Source organism: Leptopilina heterotoma, unplaced genomic scaffold (assembly GCF_015476425.1).
Source record: "Leptopilina heterotoma isolate Lh14 unplaced genomic scaffold, ASM1547642v1 Lhet_226, whole genome shotgun sequence".
NCBI lineage: Eukaryota > Metazoa > Arthropoda > Insecta > Hymenoptera > Figitidae > Leptopilina > Leptopilina heterotoma.
This window is the reverse complement of record NW_025110944.1, coordinates 195,386-211,008: the sequence shown is the minus strand read 5'-3', so window position 1 is coordinate 211,008 and position 15,623 is coordinate 195,386. Positions and strand designations below refer to the sequence as shown.

The window sequence follows — 15,623 nt, the reverse complement described above, 5'->3', positions numbered from 1 at the left end:
TACTTGTAATGGTTTTTCAGGAATTATTAAAAAATTCCCCTGACTAAAATTAATTTTCACTAGTTGTATACTACTACTAATATTGGGAATTATAATAAAAAGGGTCTGACTAATAATCTCTGTTACTATCCTTAGTTAAAAAACATTTTTAAAATTTGTCTGATTTAAACTTTACTGTGACCACTTATTTCCAGTCTTGTAATCTTTTTTTAAAAAATACTTTACTATTTTCTCAAAACATAAACGTTGATCTTTAATAATATTCTTGTTTTGACTAAATTTCTAGTGGTAAATAACTATTCATTAGTAGAAATATTTATTAATTGAAAAACTCAGACAATAATTTACTACCTATTACTTCAGGGATCGTCCATATATTACGTAACACTTTTTGGGGGGAGGGGGGGTCAAGCTATTTGTTACGATAAGCCAAAAAAATGGCGCTAATGTATGTAACAGCGTGTTACATGGGGGAGGGGGGGGTCAAAATTTTCAAAAATTAGCGTTACGTAATATATGGACGGCCCCTCAGACATTATAATAATTACCTTTAATTGTCTGACAATAATTTGTCATTATAAACAATAGTTTAGAAAAATTTGTAATCATAGTAAAACGTGAGGTGTTAAAATAACACCAGAATGGATTAAAATAATCTGTAACAGTTTAATCCCTCTAGGATTAAATTAACACCAGAAAGGATTAAAATAATCTATTTAGGTGTTATTTTCAACTATAAATGAAATTTTACCTTAAATAAAACACCAACGATAACGATTTGTAAAAATTCAACGAATTTAGCTTTTCCAGGGAGAATAGTTCAAAAGAATTCCATTAATAAAAAAAATTTTGAATAAAATTCTACGCAAACATTCAATTATTTTCATAAATAATAAAATTTTTTACAGGAATTCAATTATTTATAATTTTTTTTTTTAAATTTCTTCGCAATTATTCAATTATTTTCATAAATAATAACATTTTTACAGGGATTCAATTATTTTGATAAATAATAAAATTCTTTTAAAAATTAAATTATTTTCATAAATAATAAAACTCATTGCATAATTTCAATTATTTTTAAAGAAAAATTCTAGTGAAAAATTCTTAAGAATAATAACTGAATTGAAATATAATTTTGGAGAAGTACAATATTCTTATAATATGAAATAATGATTTTATCAATTTGCCATTTTTAATTAATATAAAACGTGAAGAAATCGATCACTCCGAGTCGAAGACTCGGAGTTATTGATTTCTTCATGTTTTATAGTTATGAAAAAATTTAATTTATTCTTTCAAGTAAAATGTTTCATAGAAATCAAATGTACAATTTTATTACACAATAATATAAAGTTGAAAAATATTATTTCACGAATTTAAATTCTTTCGAATTAAAAATCAGTAAAATTTAGTAGAATTCGTGTAAAAATTCTATAGAATCATTCTAGTAAAATTGTGTAGAATATTCACTAGAATTCATATATAGAATAATTCTAGTGAAATTTTATAGAACTTTTTCAGCTGGTTTTCTAGTGTAACTCAATTTTCTGACTAAATTCGTCTGTAACTACTATTTTCAATTTTGTATAATGTAAGAAATCTTTTGTAAACAATCTTTTCGTCTGACTTAACACGATCTTTACCACTGATCTAAAGATTACAAAGAATATATTTAAAATGAAGCAAAAAAACTATATTTCTACTAAAATAATCTTAATTAATCATTTTTAGAACCTGTCATAAAAATTCCAAAAAGTCTCCTGACCTATATTGACTTTTACTATATATACTGATATCTCAACTTTTTGAGTGAAAAATGGCAAAATCTCGTGCGGTCACAGCTCAATTTTTTTCTTCTCTTTTCCTTCATATTTTTTTTTTGGTCATTTTTTTTCTGAAAAATCCCTTCTTCTTACCTTGAGGTATTCTCTCTAACACATCAATTTATCTTGTCTTCTTATATATCCATTTCCTCGAAACGTCTATTATCCCTTACGATCGCTTCCCGATGCAGTTCACTGCACAAATTCCAACCGAGGAGAAAGAAACGATAAAGGTGGGTCGCGCGAACGTGTGCACCCGTTGGCAAGCAGAGTTCTCACGAAAGAAAGAAAGAAACTGTTTCTGCCGAGGCACACGATTTTAACCCCCCGAGCATGAAATCGGTATACTCGAAACTGCAATTGAAATACGCGATTGCTGGGTGAAAACCACATGCAACGATACATTCGGGTGGAAAAAAAATTTTTTTTCGTACCCCATTTTCTCTTTATATATAAATAGAAGTTAAAAAAAATATATATGCATACTCCGACACATATATCTACAAACTCGACCTACTTTGAAACTATTTTTATATATTTAGAAAAAAAAATACTTCAATACATTTGCGCAAAAATTTATAACACTATATTTAAATTAATTTAGAAAAAAGTAAATTTTGTAGTATTTAACATTTTTTTTTAAATAAATTCTATCATTAAATTTCTAAAATAATAATTTTATTATTATTAAAATTTTTATTTTATAATTTCATTTTTCTAAAATTATTTATTTATTTATTCTAGGTTAAAATTAATGAAATTAGTTTTTAAAAATAATGCAACTAACGTACATAAGTATTATCTGGAAATAAATTAAAGTAACATTGATGATTTTCTTGATGTAATGAATTTTTATGCGCAATTGACTAGATAGTGAAATATCTCTCTCGCGTCTGACAACTTCGTGCCTTTACTACTTAAATTTAAGTGATAAAGGCACGAGATGGTCATTAATTGAAGAGAGTTTATGCCCCCGAGCCTCTAAAGCGTCACGTGAACAAACTTTCTCTATTTTCCATTTAAAAAACATTTTTCCTAAAAAAGGAAATTACCTTCTTACTGACAAATTAAATCGTAAAATTAAACAAGTAATTATTTTTATTGCAGAACGATATCAATAAAAATCGAATTGGCAGGAAATAATATCATTTTCTTAGAAAAATTGTTTCGTTTTCGTATTAATTTTTTTTTTCTTTTGGAAAGAAAAACATTAGTTATTCCAGTTTCTTAATATTTTTGTAGAAAATTCTCAATTTTTATAAGGAAATAATTTACATTAATTCTATTTCTTAATTTCAATTGTTTTAATAAAATTCAAAGTTTTTTAAAAATAAAGGAAACAAATGTTTATAAATTATATTTATCAATTAGAAAATCAAATTGAAAATGAAACGGAAAATTTTTTAATTTTCAGAAAATAAAGGAAAAAATTTTATTGAAAAAAATGTTCTGATAACTTTATTTGCGAATTTCTTTAATTGTAAAATTATTCGAAAACAATAATCTCTTTTTTAAATATTTTAAATATTTAATTATTATTATTTTTACATAGGAATTAAGATTTTCAAAAAATTTCAAATTCAAACCTTTCTGAAATTAAATGAATTTAAAAATATTTGTTATAAAACATAAAGATAACGATTACTCCGAGTCTTATAAAGAATTTTATTAAAAAACTTTTTAAATAATTTAATTTTTTTGACGAATTTCGATAAAAATTTTTAGAATTTATATTTTTTTAAGAATAATTGAATTATTGAGAAGAAACTTACAAAAAATTTGTAAACATTTGAATTCCTGTGAAATTTTTATTATTTATGGAAATAATTAAATGTTTGCGTACAATTTTATTATAATTGTTTTTAAATAATTTAATTCTTTTGGGTAATTTTATTAAAATAATAGATATTGAAAATCATTGAAATGAATAAAAATGTTGACAAGAATTTTATTAAAATTTTTGTAAATAATTAAATTTTGAAGAAGAATTTTTTTATTTATAAAAATAATAATTGGACTTTTGTCAAGATTTTTTTGTAAATTTTGAACATAATTGAATTTTGTAATAAGAATTTTATTACTTTTGAAAATAATTGAATTTCTGCAATCATTTGTAACTTCTTCAAAATTCAAGTTTTTTAGTATTTTTAAGTAAAATTCTTCTATAAATCCATTATTTATAATAATAAAAAATATTGAATATATATTGATAAATTAAATATTTAAGTAAAATTATTCATCAAATAATTTATTTATTTTATGATAGTTGTTCAAGTTTTAAGTTATTTAAAAAGAAATTTTTGTCACAAAATTGAAAAAATTGAAGGTTTTTTTTATTAGAATTCGAGGTAATTTTATAGTTTATGAATTCTAAAAATTTAATTTTTTCCAATACTCTTAATAAAAATTCCTGACTTTTCCCTCAATTCACTATGTCAGAATATATGATTATTATAATGATAATATAATATTAAAACTATATATTCCAATTCGTATTTCATTTTTATAAAAAAAAATTTGAATTGAAAATTTTTGTGTTCTTTTATTTTCAAAATTGCTAATTTTATTTAAAAAAGTTTAATTTTATTTTAAAATGTTAAAGTTAGTTTGTTATTACAATAGTTATTAGGCTCAAAGTAGTTATTAGGCTATAGATAAAAATTAGACTTTATAAATCAAATATATCTTGTTATTAGCTCGTTTTTTTATGTCATAAATAAATTAATAATTTTTATTGTTGAAAATTTTATGTCAGACCATATCTGCGGTTTTACTACTTTCATGTAAAATTTCATTGCTTTAGTTTAAAGTTTCTTCAAACTGTAACATTGTTGTGAAACTTTTAAACCATTGTTTAACAGAATGTAGGTACATTATTTTGGAAAATAAATGTTTCTTTTCCACTTATGATGTACTTTTGTCTTATTTCAAAAAGTACAATAAAAAAAACTTTTTCTATTTTTCACTCAAAATTTGAAATTTAACTACACTTGCACTGTAAAACGAAAAATGTGTTTTTTTCTTAATATATTTATTTATTTATATAAACGTGAAATTTTTCTGCTGAAATAGGTATAAAAAATGAGTGAATAAAATAAAAAATAAGAGTAAAAATAAGAGAAATGAAACAAATAAAATTGCAATAAAAAAGAAATTGGTAATTTTTGATTGCAGGTCGCCCCATTATTCACCCACTATCGCAGAACTTGATGGCATACGAGGGTGAATCATTGGATGTAATAGTTGAATTTTGTGCGGAGCCGTCCTATACAAAGGTCTTGTGGATGTCGGAGAAATATGTTTACATACCCGGCAGTGAAACACGTGATGGTGTCCACGCGCTAACGATAGAGGTATATAACTATAAATTTTACCTTCGCTCACGGGCACTTGAAACATATTATTCTTGAGCTTACATCAATCCACTTTGCTTTCCTTGTCTAAACGTAGACGATGCATTTCGTGAATTTGCATTCCACTTTGAAACCGAATTAATTATCGAGCGATTTCATTCCTCTCGCTATCTCATCCTTTATATTTTAATCCTTCTTCTATTATTTATTAATTATTAATATTTTTATTACTATTAATTATTATCATTACTATTATTTTTTTTTCATTATTACTATTTTTACTTTTTTAACTATTAATACTATTTTTACTATTATAACTACTATTATAATTTTCACTATTATAACTATTTTTACTATTTTTATTATAATAATTTTTTTTTCCTATTTTTACTATTATAACTTTTATGATTATTTTATCATAATATTATTATTTTTATTATCTACAGCCAAATGCAAATTGAGTAAACTATAAATGTATATTTCTGATTATACATTTTGGCCGCAAGGGCTCAAAACTTAATGAACGCTAATCAAATACGGATGTAATGCTGTGGTTGAAAAGTAAATTTTGTTGGAGAAAAGTAAACTTTATTTTAAAGTTAGTCAACCATTTCATTGGCATGAGAAATTCTATTATATTCGCGCGTTATTAATAAGTTTAATTTCTCTTTATCGCGATAAATTATTATCAAAGAAAAAAAATTTGTTTTCTAGTTCAATAGAATTTTAAAAGTTTCAAGAAGTAAAAATTTTTCTGATTGAAAAAATTTATATTATTCTCTTTTACATTAAAGAAATCTTGAAATTTTCATTTCTATTTGTAAAAATACCGTATATTTAAAAAGAAATTTTTTCTCCAAAATTTATAGACTGATATATTTCAAAATACACAATTTAAATATAAACAGTAAAGAATATTCTAAAAATAATATTCTTTTGGTATTCTACAAATTTAAGTGTATATTCGGAAATTATTATTTTAGATTATATTTTTAAAGATAGAATAAACTTTTCCTCGATATTTTCGAATAAGAGAAAAAAGAAATGAAAAGTTCAAAGTTTTCCTGCTTTTCACGCATTGTTGAATATTGTTTTTGATATTTTAAATAATTTTCCTACCTGTTTTGTATGCATAAATAATTCACCACAATTTTTCCCTGAAGCATAACAATATTTAGGTTAATCCTCTTTCTCCTTCTCTCCCTCTCTCTCTCTTTACGCAAATATTATTTTAGGAGAATCAAGAGCTAATGCAGATTATTCCGGTAAACGTGACGATTCGAGTTATCGACAGTTTAGATTGAAATACCAGAGTCAGGTTATAAATATAATTTTCATCTTTTAATCTCGGTCAAATGGTAATAAAAAAAAAAAAAAGAAATGTCGACTATCTTTCATAAAGTAATTTTCAATTTAACAGCTTATCCTTTTTCCTTGCATTTGAAATTTATACAGTTTGATATATATTTATTTTTTTCTAATAATTCAAAATAGACATTTCAGTTGATTTCGTTTGGCAAAATTTAAAATATAGATTTTCGTTTATTTCCTGTTTCTTAATCATTTAAAATATCTATTTTAGTTTATTTATATTTTTGATAATTAATTACTACCAACAAAGAAATAATTCTAATCATGAATATTATTATTTAATTAATTAAAAATTGTTTGATTATTAAATGTATTACTAGTTGAAATTACTCATCTGTCTGACTGAAAATTGATTTTTACTACTTAAATTGATATAAATCATTATGCAAATTATTCTCCTTTTTATTTATAAAAAATACTAGAAAATTGTTAATTGTTAAAAAATTTTGATAAAAAAGTAAGAAATATATCCATTTTATGCATAATTTTTATTTATTAATAACAATGTTGTTTACAAACTCATTTTTTTCTTTTGGGAAAAAAACCATTAGATATTCCCGTTTCTTAATATTTTTGTAAAAAATTCTCAATTTTTAGGAGAAAATAATTTGCATCAATTCTACTTCTTAATTACAATTCTTTTAATAAAATTCAAAGTTTTTTAAATATAAAGGAAAATAATGTTTACAAATTATATTTGTCAATTACAAAATTTAATTGAAAATGAAACTGAGAATTTTTGAACTTCTGGAACATAAAAGAAAAAAGTTTTTTAACAAAAAATGTTCTGTTAAATTTATTTACAAATATCTTTAATTGTAAAATTATTCTAAAACAATAATTTGTTTTTTAAATATTTAATTATTATTATTTTTCCATAGGAATTAAGATTTTAAAAAATTTCAAATTCAAACCTTTTTGAAATTAATCGACTTTAAAAAAATTGTTATAAAACATGAGGAAACCGATCACTCCTAGTCGAAGACTCGGAGTGATCGATTTCCTCATGTTTTATAAAATTATTTTAATTTTAATAAATTTTTTTAATACAAAAGTGAATTATTTATTGAATAATTGAATGTTTCTTAAAATGTACTTCTTATAAAGAATTTTATTAAAAAATTTCTAAATAATTGTATTTTTTTGACGAATTTTAATAACATTTTTTATAATAATTACATTTTTCAAGGAGTTCAATTAAAATTGTATTAAAAATAATTGAAAATCTGCGATGAGTTTTATTATTTCTGAAAATAATTGAATCATTGAGAAGAAACTTATAAAAAAAATTTGTAAATATTTGAATTCCTGTGAAATTTTTATTATTTATGAAAATAATTAAATGTTTGCGTAGAATTTTATTAAAATTTTTGAAAATAATTGAAAATTTTGAAGAAGAATTTTCTTATTTATTAAGATAATAATTGGGATTTTGTAGAGATTTTTTTGTAAATTTTGAACATAATTGAATTTTGTGATAAGAATTTTATTACTTTTGAAAATAATTGAATTTCTGCAATCATTTGTAACTTCTCCAAAATTCAATTTTTTCTAGTATTTTTAACTAATATTCTTCTATAAATCCATTATTATTTTTAATAATAAATTAAATATATATTTTAGAAAATTTAACTAATTTCAGAAGAATTTGAATTAATATTTTTCAAAAATCTAAGTTCTTTAAAATTTATAATGAAATTCATTCAAAATTGAAATTTTGTTTGAATTAAAATTGAAATTTCAAATTGAAACCTTTTGAAGTTCATTTATTAATGAAAATTGCAAACGCAACTCTTTTAAAATTAAATTAATTTTGAAATATTTAAGTCAAATTATTCATTAAATTATTTATTTATTTTATCATATTGTTTAGGATTTAAGTTATTTAAAAAGAAATTTTTTTCAGAATTGAAAAAATTGAAGGTTCTGTATTAGAATTCGTGGTAATTTTTTAGTTTATTAGTCAAAAAAGGCACACAAATTTAGAATTTTCTTATGAATTCTAAAAATTTAATTTTTTCCAGTACTCTTAATTAAAATTCCTGATTTTTACCTGAATTCTCTATGTCAGAATAGAGGATTATTATAATTATAATAATATTAATACTTTATATTCTAATTCATATTTTATTTTTAAAAAAAAAATTGAATGAAAAATTTTTACGTTTTATTTTTAAAATTTATAATTTTATTTAAAAATGTGAGTGAGTAGTCAGCCGCGCGCGAATTGTTGCTAGTTAAATATTTAAAATTAATTAGTAATTAGAATTGCTAGTGTATTAGTATTTATAATAATGTATTAGTAACTAGGATGACTATTATATTAAAACTTAAATAGTTAAAACATAATAATAACTGAAATTACTAGCAAATATTCTTGAATGGAATTATCAAATATTCTTTAAATTCAAATATCCGAGTAATTAAAGTGGTTTAATATTGAAAATTGTTTACATTTTGGTTAATAAAAGGAAAAAAATAAGAAAAAAAAAGTTGTTAATGGAGGTAGTTGCTTGCGCTGTATAATAAGATTATAATCCTTGGAGGGAATTCTCAAGTTTAGATGAACGGGAGGGATAAGTAACGACTTTGTAAAATTAATGAAGTTTGAAGAAAGTTTACTCAATAATGTATCGATTGAAAAGCAATACATTGAATGAATACTTAATAAGGGTCCGATTAATATTCTTGTACGAACGAGTTACATTAGGATCTATAGTCAACGTTCAAATAGTTCATCTCGATTTGGAACAGACGTAGGAGCCAAAGTTTTTTGCATGCAAGTAGTCGCAGTTTCTTGCTCCATTTAACTCGGCATTTTGTCTTGCCAAACCTTCGTCTTTTATATAAAATATGTGTGTGTGTGCGTACACATATACATATAAATGTATGTGTGTATGCATATATAAATGGAGAGTAAAGGGACGAATTCTCAATTCAGCATTCCATTCCTGTGTTCTCTATATTCACGGGTTTCTCTCTTCTCAATCCTTCACACCCAACGGGGTACTATTCAAAAGCTACGCTCAATATATTATTCAAGAGCATATCGAAATCGAGCAGTTACAACCTCTCGTGGATTTGCAACGCTTCTGCGGATAGTTCGCGTAAGCTCACGTAAATTCTCTTCGCTTAATTACTCAATGCCAAGTTTCCGAGACACGCTAATAATTGGGAGCAAAACAGGAATTAGTCACTTGAGTAGGTGCAAACTCAATCTCGGGAGCTGAATTCTCATGTTTACGTGTTCTCATGATTTAACTTTACCGTTCTTGGTAGTTATCCGACAAATTGTTATTAAATTCCTCCTATAAATATATATATGCATGTATTATAAATAAGAACATACATTTATATTAATTAAATACATACAGAAAATAAAAAATGGATTCGTAAATGAAATACTTACATTCATAAAAGTGTTGATCTTAAATCTCTGTCTGACTAAAACTATTCTTTTACTACTTATACAAAAATTTACCCGAATTAGAAGAAAATGTTTGACTAAACTTGTTTTTCACTACTAGATTGAGAAATTCTGTAAATCAGTAATAGTCACGTCTGACTGAATTTTGCTTCTATCACTGAGACTAAAGTTAGAAAAAAATTTGAAAAACTAAGTTCGACTAAAGCTGATTTTCACTACTTCTCTAAATACGTTTTTTTGAAACTTATAATTTATAGAAAAAATTGTTCAATTCCGAAACGATCTCTAACCATATTTACCGATACTAGTGAAATGATAGTACTACTTCACTTACGATTAGAATAATTTGCAGTTTTATTACTATCATGACTTATTTTTTAATTGTCTGACTAAAAACTGACTTTTACTACTTATAATTGAGAATTCATAAACAAAAAAAATAGAAACAAAACTATAATGAAGAAGGATTAGAAGTTTTTAGGTTTATTACTATAAAAGTTAACTGTCTGACTATAAACTTTCTTTTACTACTTATAATTAAGAATTTAGAAACAAAAAATAACAGAAACAAAGAAGCAAAAAAACAGACAAAAAATATAATGCAAGACTGAGACTAAAATTTTGCAGTTTTAATTCTTTTAAAATTTATTATTTTAATTGTCTGACTAAAAACTGACTTTTACTACTTATACTACTTATAATTGAGAATTCATAAACAAACAAAAAATAGAAACAAAACTATAATGAAGAAGGATTAGAATTTTTTAGGTTTATTACCATAGAAGTTAATTGTCTGACTAAAAACTTTCTTTTTCTACTTATAATTAAGAATTTAGAAACAAAAATTAACAGAAAAAAAGAAGCAAAAAACAGACAAAAAATATAATGCAAGACTGAGACTAAAATTTTGCAGTTTTAATTCTTTTAAAATTTATTATTTTAATTGTCTGACTAAAAATCGACTATGACTACTTATAATTAAGAATTTAGAAATAAAAAATAACAGAAACAGAGAAACAAAAAAAAAACTATAATTCAAGGCTGACTAAAATTTTGATAGATTTAATATTCTTATTACTAATTATTTTAGTTGTCTGACTAAAAGCTGACTTTTACTACTTATAATTAAGAATTCATAAACAAAAAAATAACAAAAATGAAAAAAAAAAGAAAAATGTGAAGACTGACTTAAATTTTGCAATTACTACTAAAAACTTTTGGTTGACTGAATACTGACTTCCACTACTTGTGATCGAGAATTTAGAAAGAAAAATATAGAAACAAAGAAACGAAACAAAACAAAAAACAAAACTTATTGCTAACACTGACTACAATTTTGCTTTTAAAAAACTTTTTTATTAAAAGTTCATTGGCTGACTAAAAAGGGAGTTCTACTACTTAAGCTTCTATTCGTCAGAAAAAAAAATGTTTAGTTAAAACTAAATTTTATTACTAATTTTAATTTTAAATCGTTTAGAAGGTGTTTGTATAAAACTCACTGATCTACAAAAAATAAATTGTTTAATTAAATTATTTCTTACTCACTGGTTTTAAATTTGTATTATTGAAACTATTTATACGTCTGACGAAAGATGACTTTTACTACAAAAATAAACTGTCACTGCAATTAGCAGTAATTTAGAAAAATCTTAAATTTAAAGGTAACATCCGACTGAAATTTTGAACTTACATACAGGGCTCGAACAAGTGAAAGTATTTAAAAATATGCGGACTTTACGGACCAAAAATGAAAAATTACGTACCATTTACGGACCAATTCAATTATTATTTAATTACTTATTTTTTTATTATATTATAATATAATATAATATTTATAATATAATTATTTATTAGATTATTTTTATTTAATTATTTATTTTTATTTATTTAATTATTATTATTTACAAGAATTTTTAACTAATATTCTTCTATAAATACATTAATTAATTTTTGAAAAATTTCTTTAAGAATTTTAAAATTCATTTGTTTACAATTCAATTTTACAAAATTGTTCGTAAATTCTTTAATTAAATATATAGTAAAAAATAAAAGCTTTAAATAATTCTAAAAAAAATTCGCAATTAAAGATTCTGAAGAAAAAAATTTATTCCACAGAATTGTTAGTTAAAAATATGAAAAATTCAAATTTTCAAAGATTTCAATTTCAAACCTTTTCAAAATTTAATTATTTCTGAAAATTTACGCTCTAATGCTTTTAAAATTCAATTATAATCTAAAACTTTAACTAAAATTCATTTTTAAGTCAATGTTTATGAGAAAATTCGACTAGAATTCAATTATTTAAATACAAAAATAACAATTTATTGAATAATTGCATGTTTCTTAAAATTGAATTCTTATAATGATCTTTATCTATAAATTTCGAGGAATTTGATTAAAATTGTATTAAAAATAATTGAAACTCTGCAATGAGTTTTATTATTTATGAGAATAATTGAATTCTTAAAAAGAATTTTATTATTTAGAAAAATAATTGAATCCGTGTAAAAATTTTACTATTTTTGAAAATAATTGAATGATTGCGAAGAAATTTATAAAAAAAAATTGGTAAATAATGAAATTCCTGTTAAATTTTTATTATTTTTTTGAAAATAATTAAAAGTTTGTGTAGAATTTTATTAAATTTTTTTTAAATAATTGAATTCTTTTGGAAAATTTTATGAAAATAGTAGATATTGAAAATCATTGAATTGAGGAAAGTTTTGGAAAATAATTGAATTTCGGAAAAGAATTTAATTATTTCTATAAAGATAATTGAAATTTTGATGAGAATTTTAAAAAAATTTTGAACATAATTGAACTTCTTAGAAGAATTTTATTATTTATTTATTTTGAAAATAATTGAATTTCTGCAATAATTTTTTTTTTATTCCCTGGGATAAAAAAACTCAAAAATGACGATTTTTCCTACTACATTTAACATTTACTACTGATACTAAAAAATTAAATTAAATTACAAAAATTTGTCTGACTGATGTTGACTTTTTATACTAATGATACTTGAATTACTAAGATTTCCTTTAACATTATCAGAAGACAGTTAAAGAAAGTCTAACCAAAAATAATTTATTGTTGCGACAGAAAATTGACTGACTTTACTGTCTACTCATTCAAAAGATATAAAAATAAAAAAATATTTTGAGTAACAGAAAGAAAAAAAAGAAAAATTTAAGAAATTTTTTTTTCTAAAAAAATGTATAGCATTTTTTAGTTTCATAAAAACAAAAAATTTTAGACTGTTTTAGTCTCTAATTACATTATTGTATATCAGAAATTAATAATTTATTGATTGACGAATAATAAAGATTCGTTTATTTTTTTCTTTTTAGTTTGTAAAATCACAAGTAGAAAAATTGAAAAAGATATTGCGAACAGAAACTATCTATAATAACATCCAATATATAAAAGTGTCAAATCAAACATTTTAACAATCCAAAGTTTCTCAAGCGTCAGCAGATTTCTTGGATTGACCGAGAAACTTTTTACTCGATTGCTCGATATACTCTTGCACCAGAGTGAGAAAAAGAAACTTTCACTCTCCCCCTCCCCTTTATACTCTTTCCCAAACACCCTTCTGGTAAGATCTTGAATCTTACTACTTGGCTCTTCTTGAAGAGTAATGAAATCGTTTAGTGATGTTTTTCGCCTTCTCTCACTCTCTCTCTTTCTCTTTCTTTCCATCTCTTCAATTCTCCTTCTCCTTATTTTCCACTCCCCCCTCCTACCCAATCTCAACATCGAGAAATGGTTTCCCAAAGAGTTCTTTTTTCCGCCGCATACACACCGAAGAGAAAAATTTACCACGGATTTTCTTGTATTTCTCTTTTTCAGGACGGCGGTACGGAGGCGTGTTACAGAACTATTCTACGCTTCGAGTCCATCCAGAGGTCGCACGCCGGGGAATGGCTACTCCTAGTTCGGTCACCGGAAGGGATTGCGGACGCTTCCGTTTTACTGAACGTGACGAGGGCATCCGGCTACAGTCACGCCCACATCCGATCGCCGAGTCTCACAATTCTTCTACTGTGCATGATCCTCGGTTTTCTTTCGTCACCAATAAAAATTCAACGTATGAAAAATTATATTTAAAAAAAAAAAATTTACGAAAAAAAAATTTTTTTTTCCCAAACACACGTCAAAATTGCGCTTGATAGAAAATTCAATTTTCTAAAGTGCGAGCTCAGTATTAAGAAACGAATCTAATTGACCGATTTGAATCACCCACCCTTCTCTTTTTTAATAAACCAATCGAAAGAGGAGGGGAAAATTGCCTTCTTATTTTTCAAATTTATCCCGGGGGGAAAATATAATTCCTTTTTGGAACTATTGATAAATTTTGGAACTAGTAATGAATTTTTAAAATACTGATGAATTGTTGAGTCGCTCATTTTTAATTTTTAATTATTTCTTGATTTGTTTTTAATGGCCTGTTGTATCTATACAAATAGCCAGTACTAATTTTTTCGTTCATGAATGAAATAAAAAATCAATGTCAAATTGTACAGCTCAAGGAAAATATTGTCGGAAGATTTTCTTCAATTTTAAATAATATATATAGGTCTTCCTTGAATGCACGTACTATTTATAATGAATTGAATGCCAATAAATTTTGACGGCCTTTATCCTTAAGGTTAAGAAGAGTCGGAGAAGTAAAAAAAAATAAATAAATATAGGGGAAAAAAACACTGCGTAGTATCAAAATTAATGATGCTTAAAGATTTTTAACAAGTGTAGTTTAGTTACAATAATATAAAGCAGTATTTCAAGAGAGAAAGATTAATTTAAAGCGGAAAAGTAAATTTTTTAAATTGTAACCGAGAAGAAAGTTTTATAATAAAATAAAAATCAAAAAGATACAATAAATTCCAGAATAAGAAGAATAGCGTATTTATGGAAATAACAATAATAGCATTAACAGTAATAATAACAATAATTATATTATATTAATTAATTATATATTAATAATTAAATATTAATATTATTATGAATCTTAATTAATATTAATACAGACTTCGCACTCATCTAATATAACATTTATTAGATACTTTTTTACGACTTGCTATTTTTTGGATTTTTTTCAAAGTGACACTAAAAGATACTTTTTTCTTAATTTTTTTAATTTCCTCTTCTTTAAACCGGTTAAATAGCTGAATTAAAAATTAATATTTGTTTTCTTTAAAATAGTCATAAATTCGGGACTTAAAAAAGCTGACTACTAAAATTGACCGAAACTGTTATTTGCATAAAGGAACATTAAAACTAAATTATAATTGAAAATCGAAAAAAATTTTGCAGTTTTATTACTAAATGTTAATTTATTGTCTAATTATTACTTACAATTAGGAAATTAAAAAAATAACAGAAACAAAACTATAATTGAAGATCGCCTAAATTTTGCAGTTTTATTACTAAAAAATAATATGTCTGACTAAAAACTTACTTTTACTACTTATAATTATGAATGCAGATACGAAAAAATATCAGAAACAAAATTATAATCGATGACCAAATAAAATTTTGCGGTATTATTACTAAAGGTTAATTGTCTGACTGAAAACTGACTTTTACTACTTATAATTAAGACTTCATAAAAACAGAAACAAAGAAAAAAAACTGTAATTAAAA

The 15,623-nt window shown here is 23.5% G+C and overlaps 1 protein-coding gene across 9 annotated transcripts in view; it reads left to right on the top strand.

The window, feature by feature from the left end:
* LOC122502289 (hemicentin-2) overlaps nt 1-15,623 on the top strand; it is a 369,749-nt gene extending 354,126 nt beyond the window's left edge. For all 9 annotated transcript variants that reach the window (XM_043612253.1, XM_043612254.1, XM_043612251.1 and 6 more), the window contains 2 exons: nt 5,001-5,179; nt 13,830-15,623. In XM_043612253.1, the coding sequence (XP_043468188.1) occupies nt 5,001-5,179; nt 13,830-14,087 (437 nt within the window). In that variant the 3' untranslated portion in view covers nt 14,088-15,623. The remainder of the gene's footprint in view (nt 1-5,000; nt 5,180-13,829) is intronic.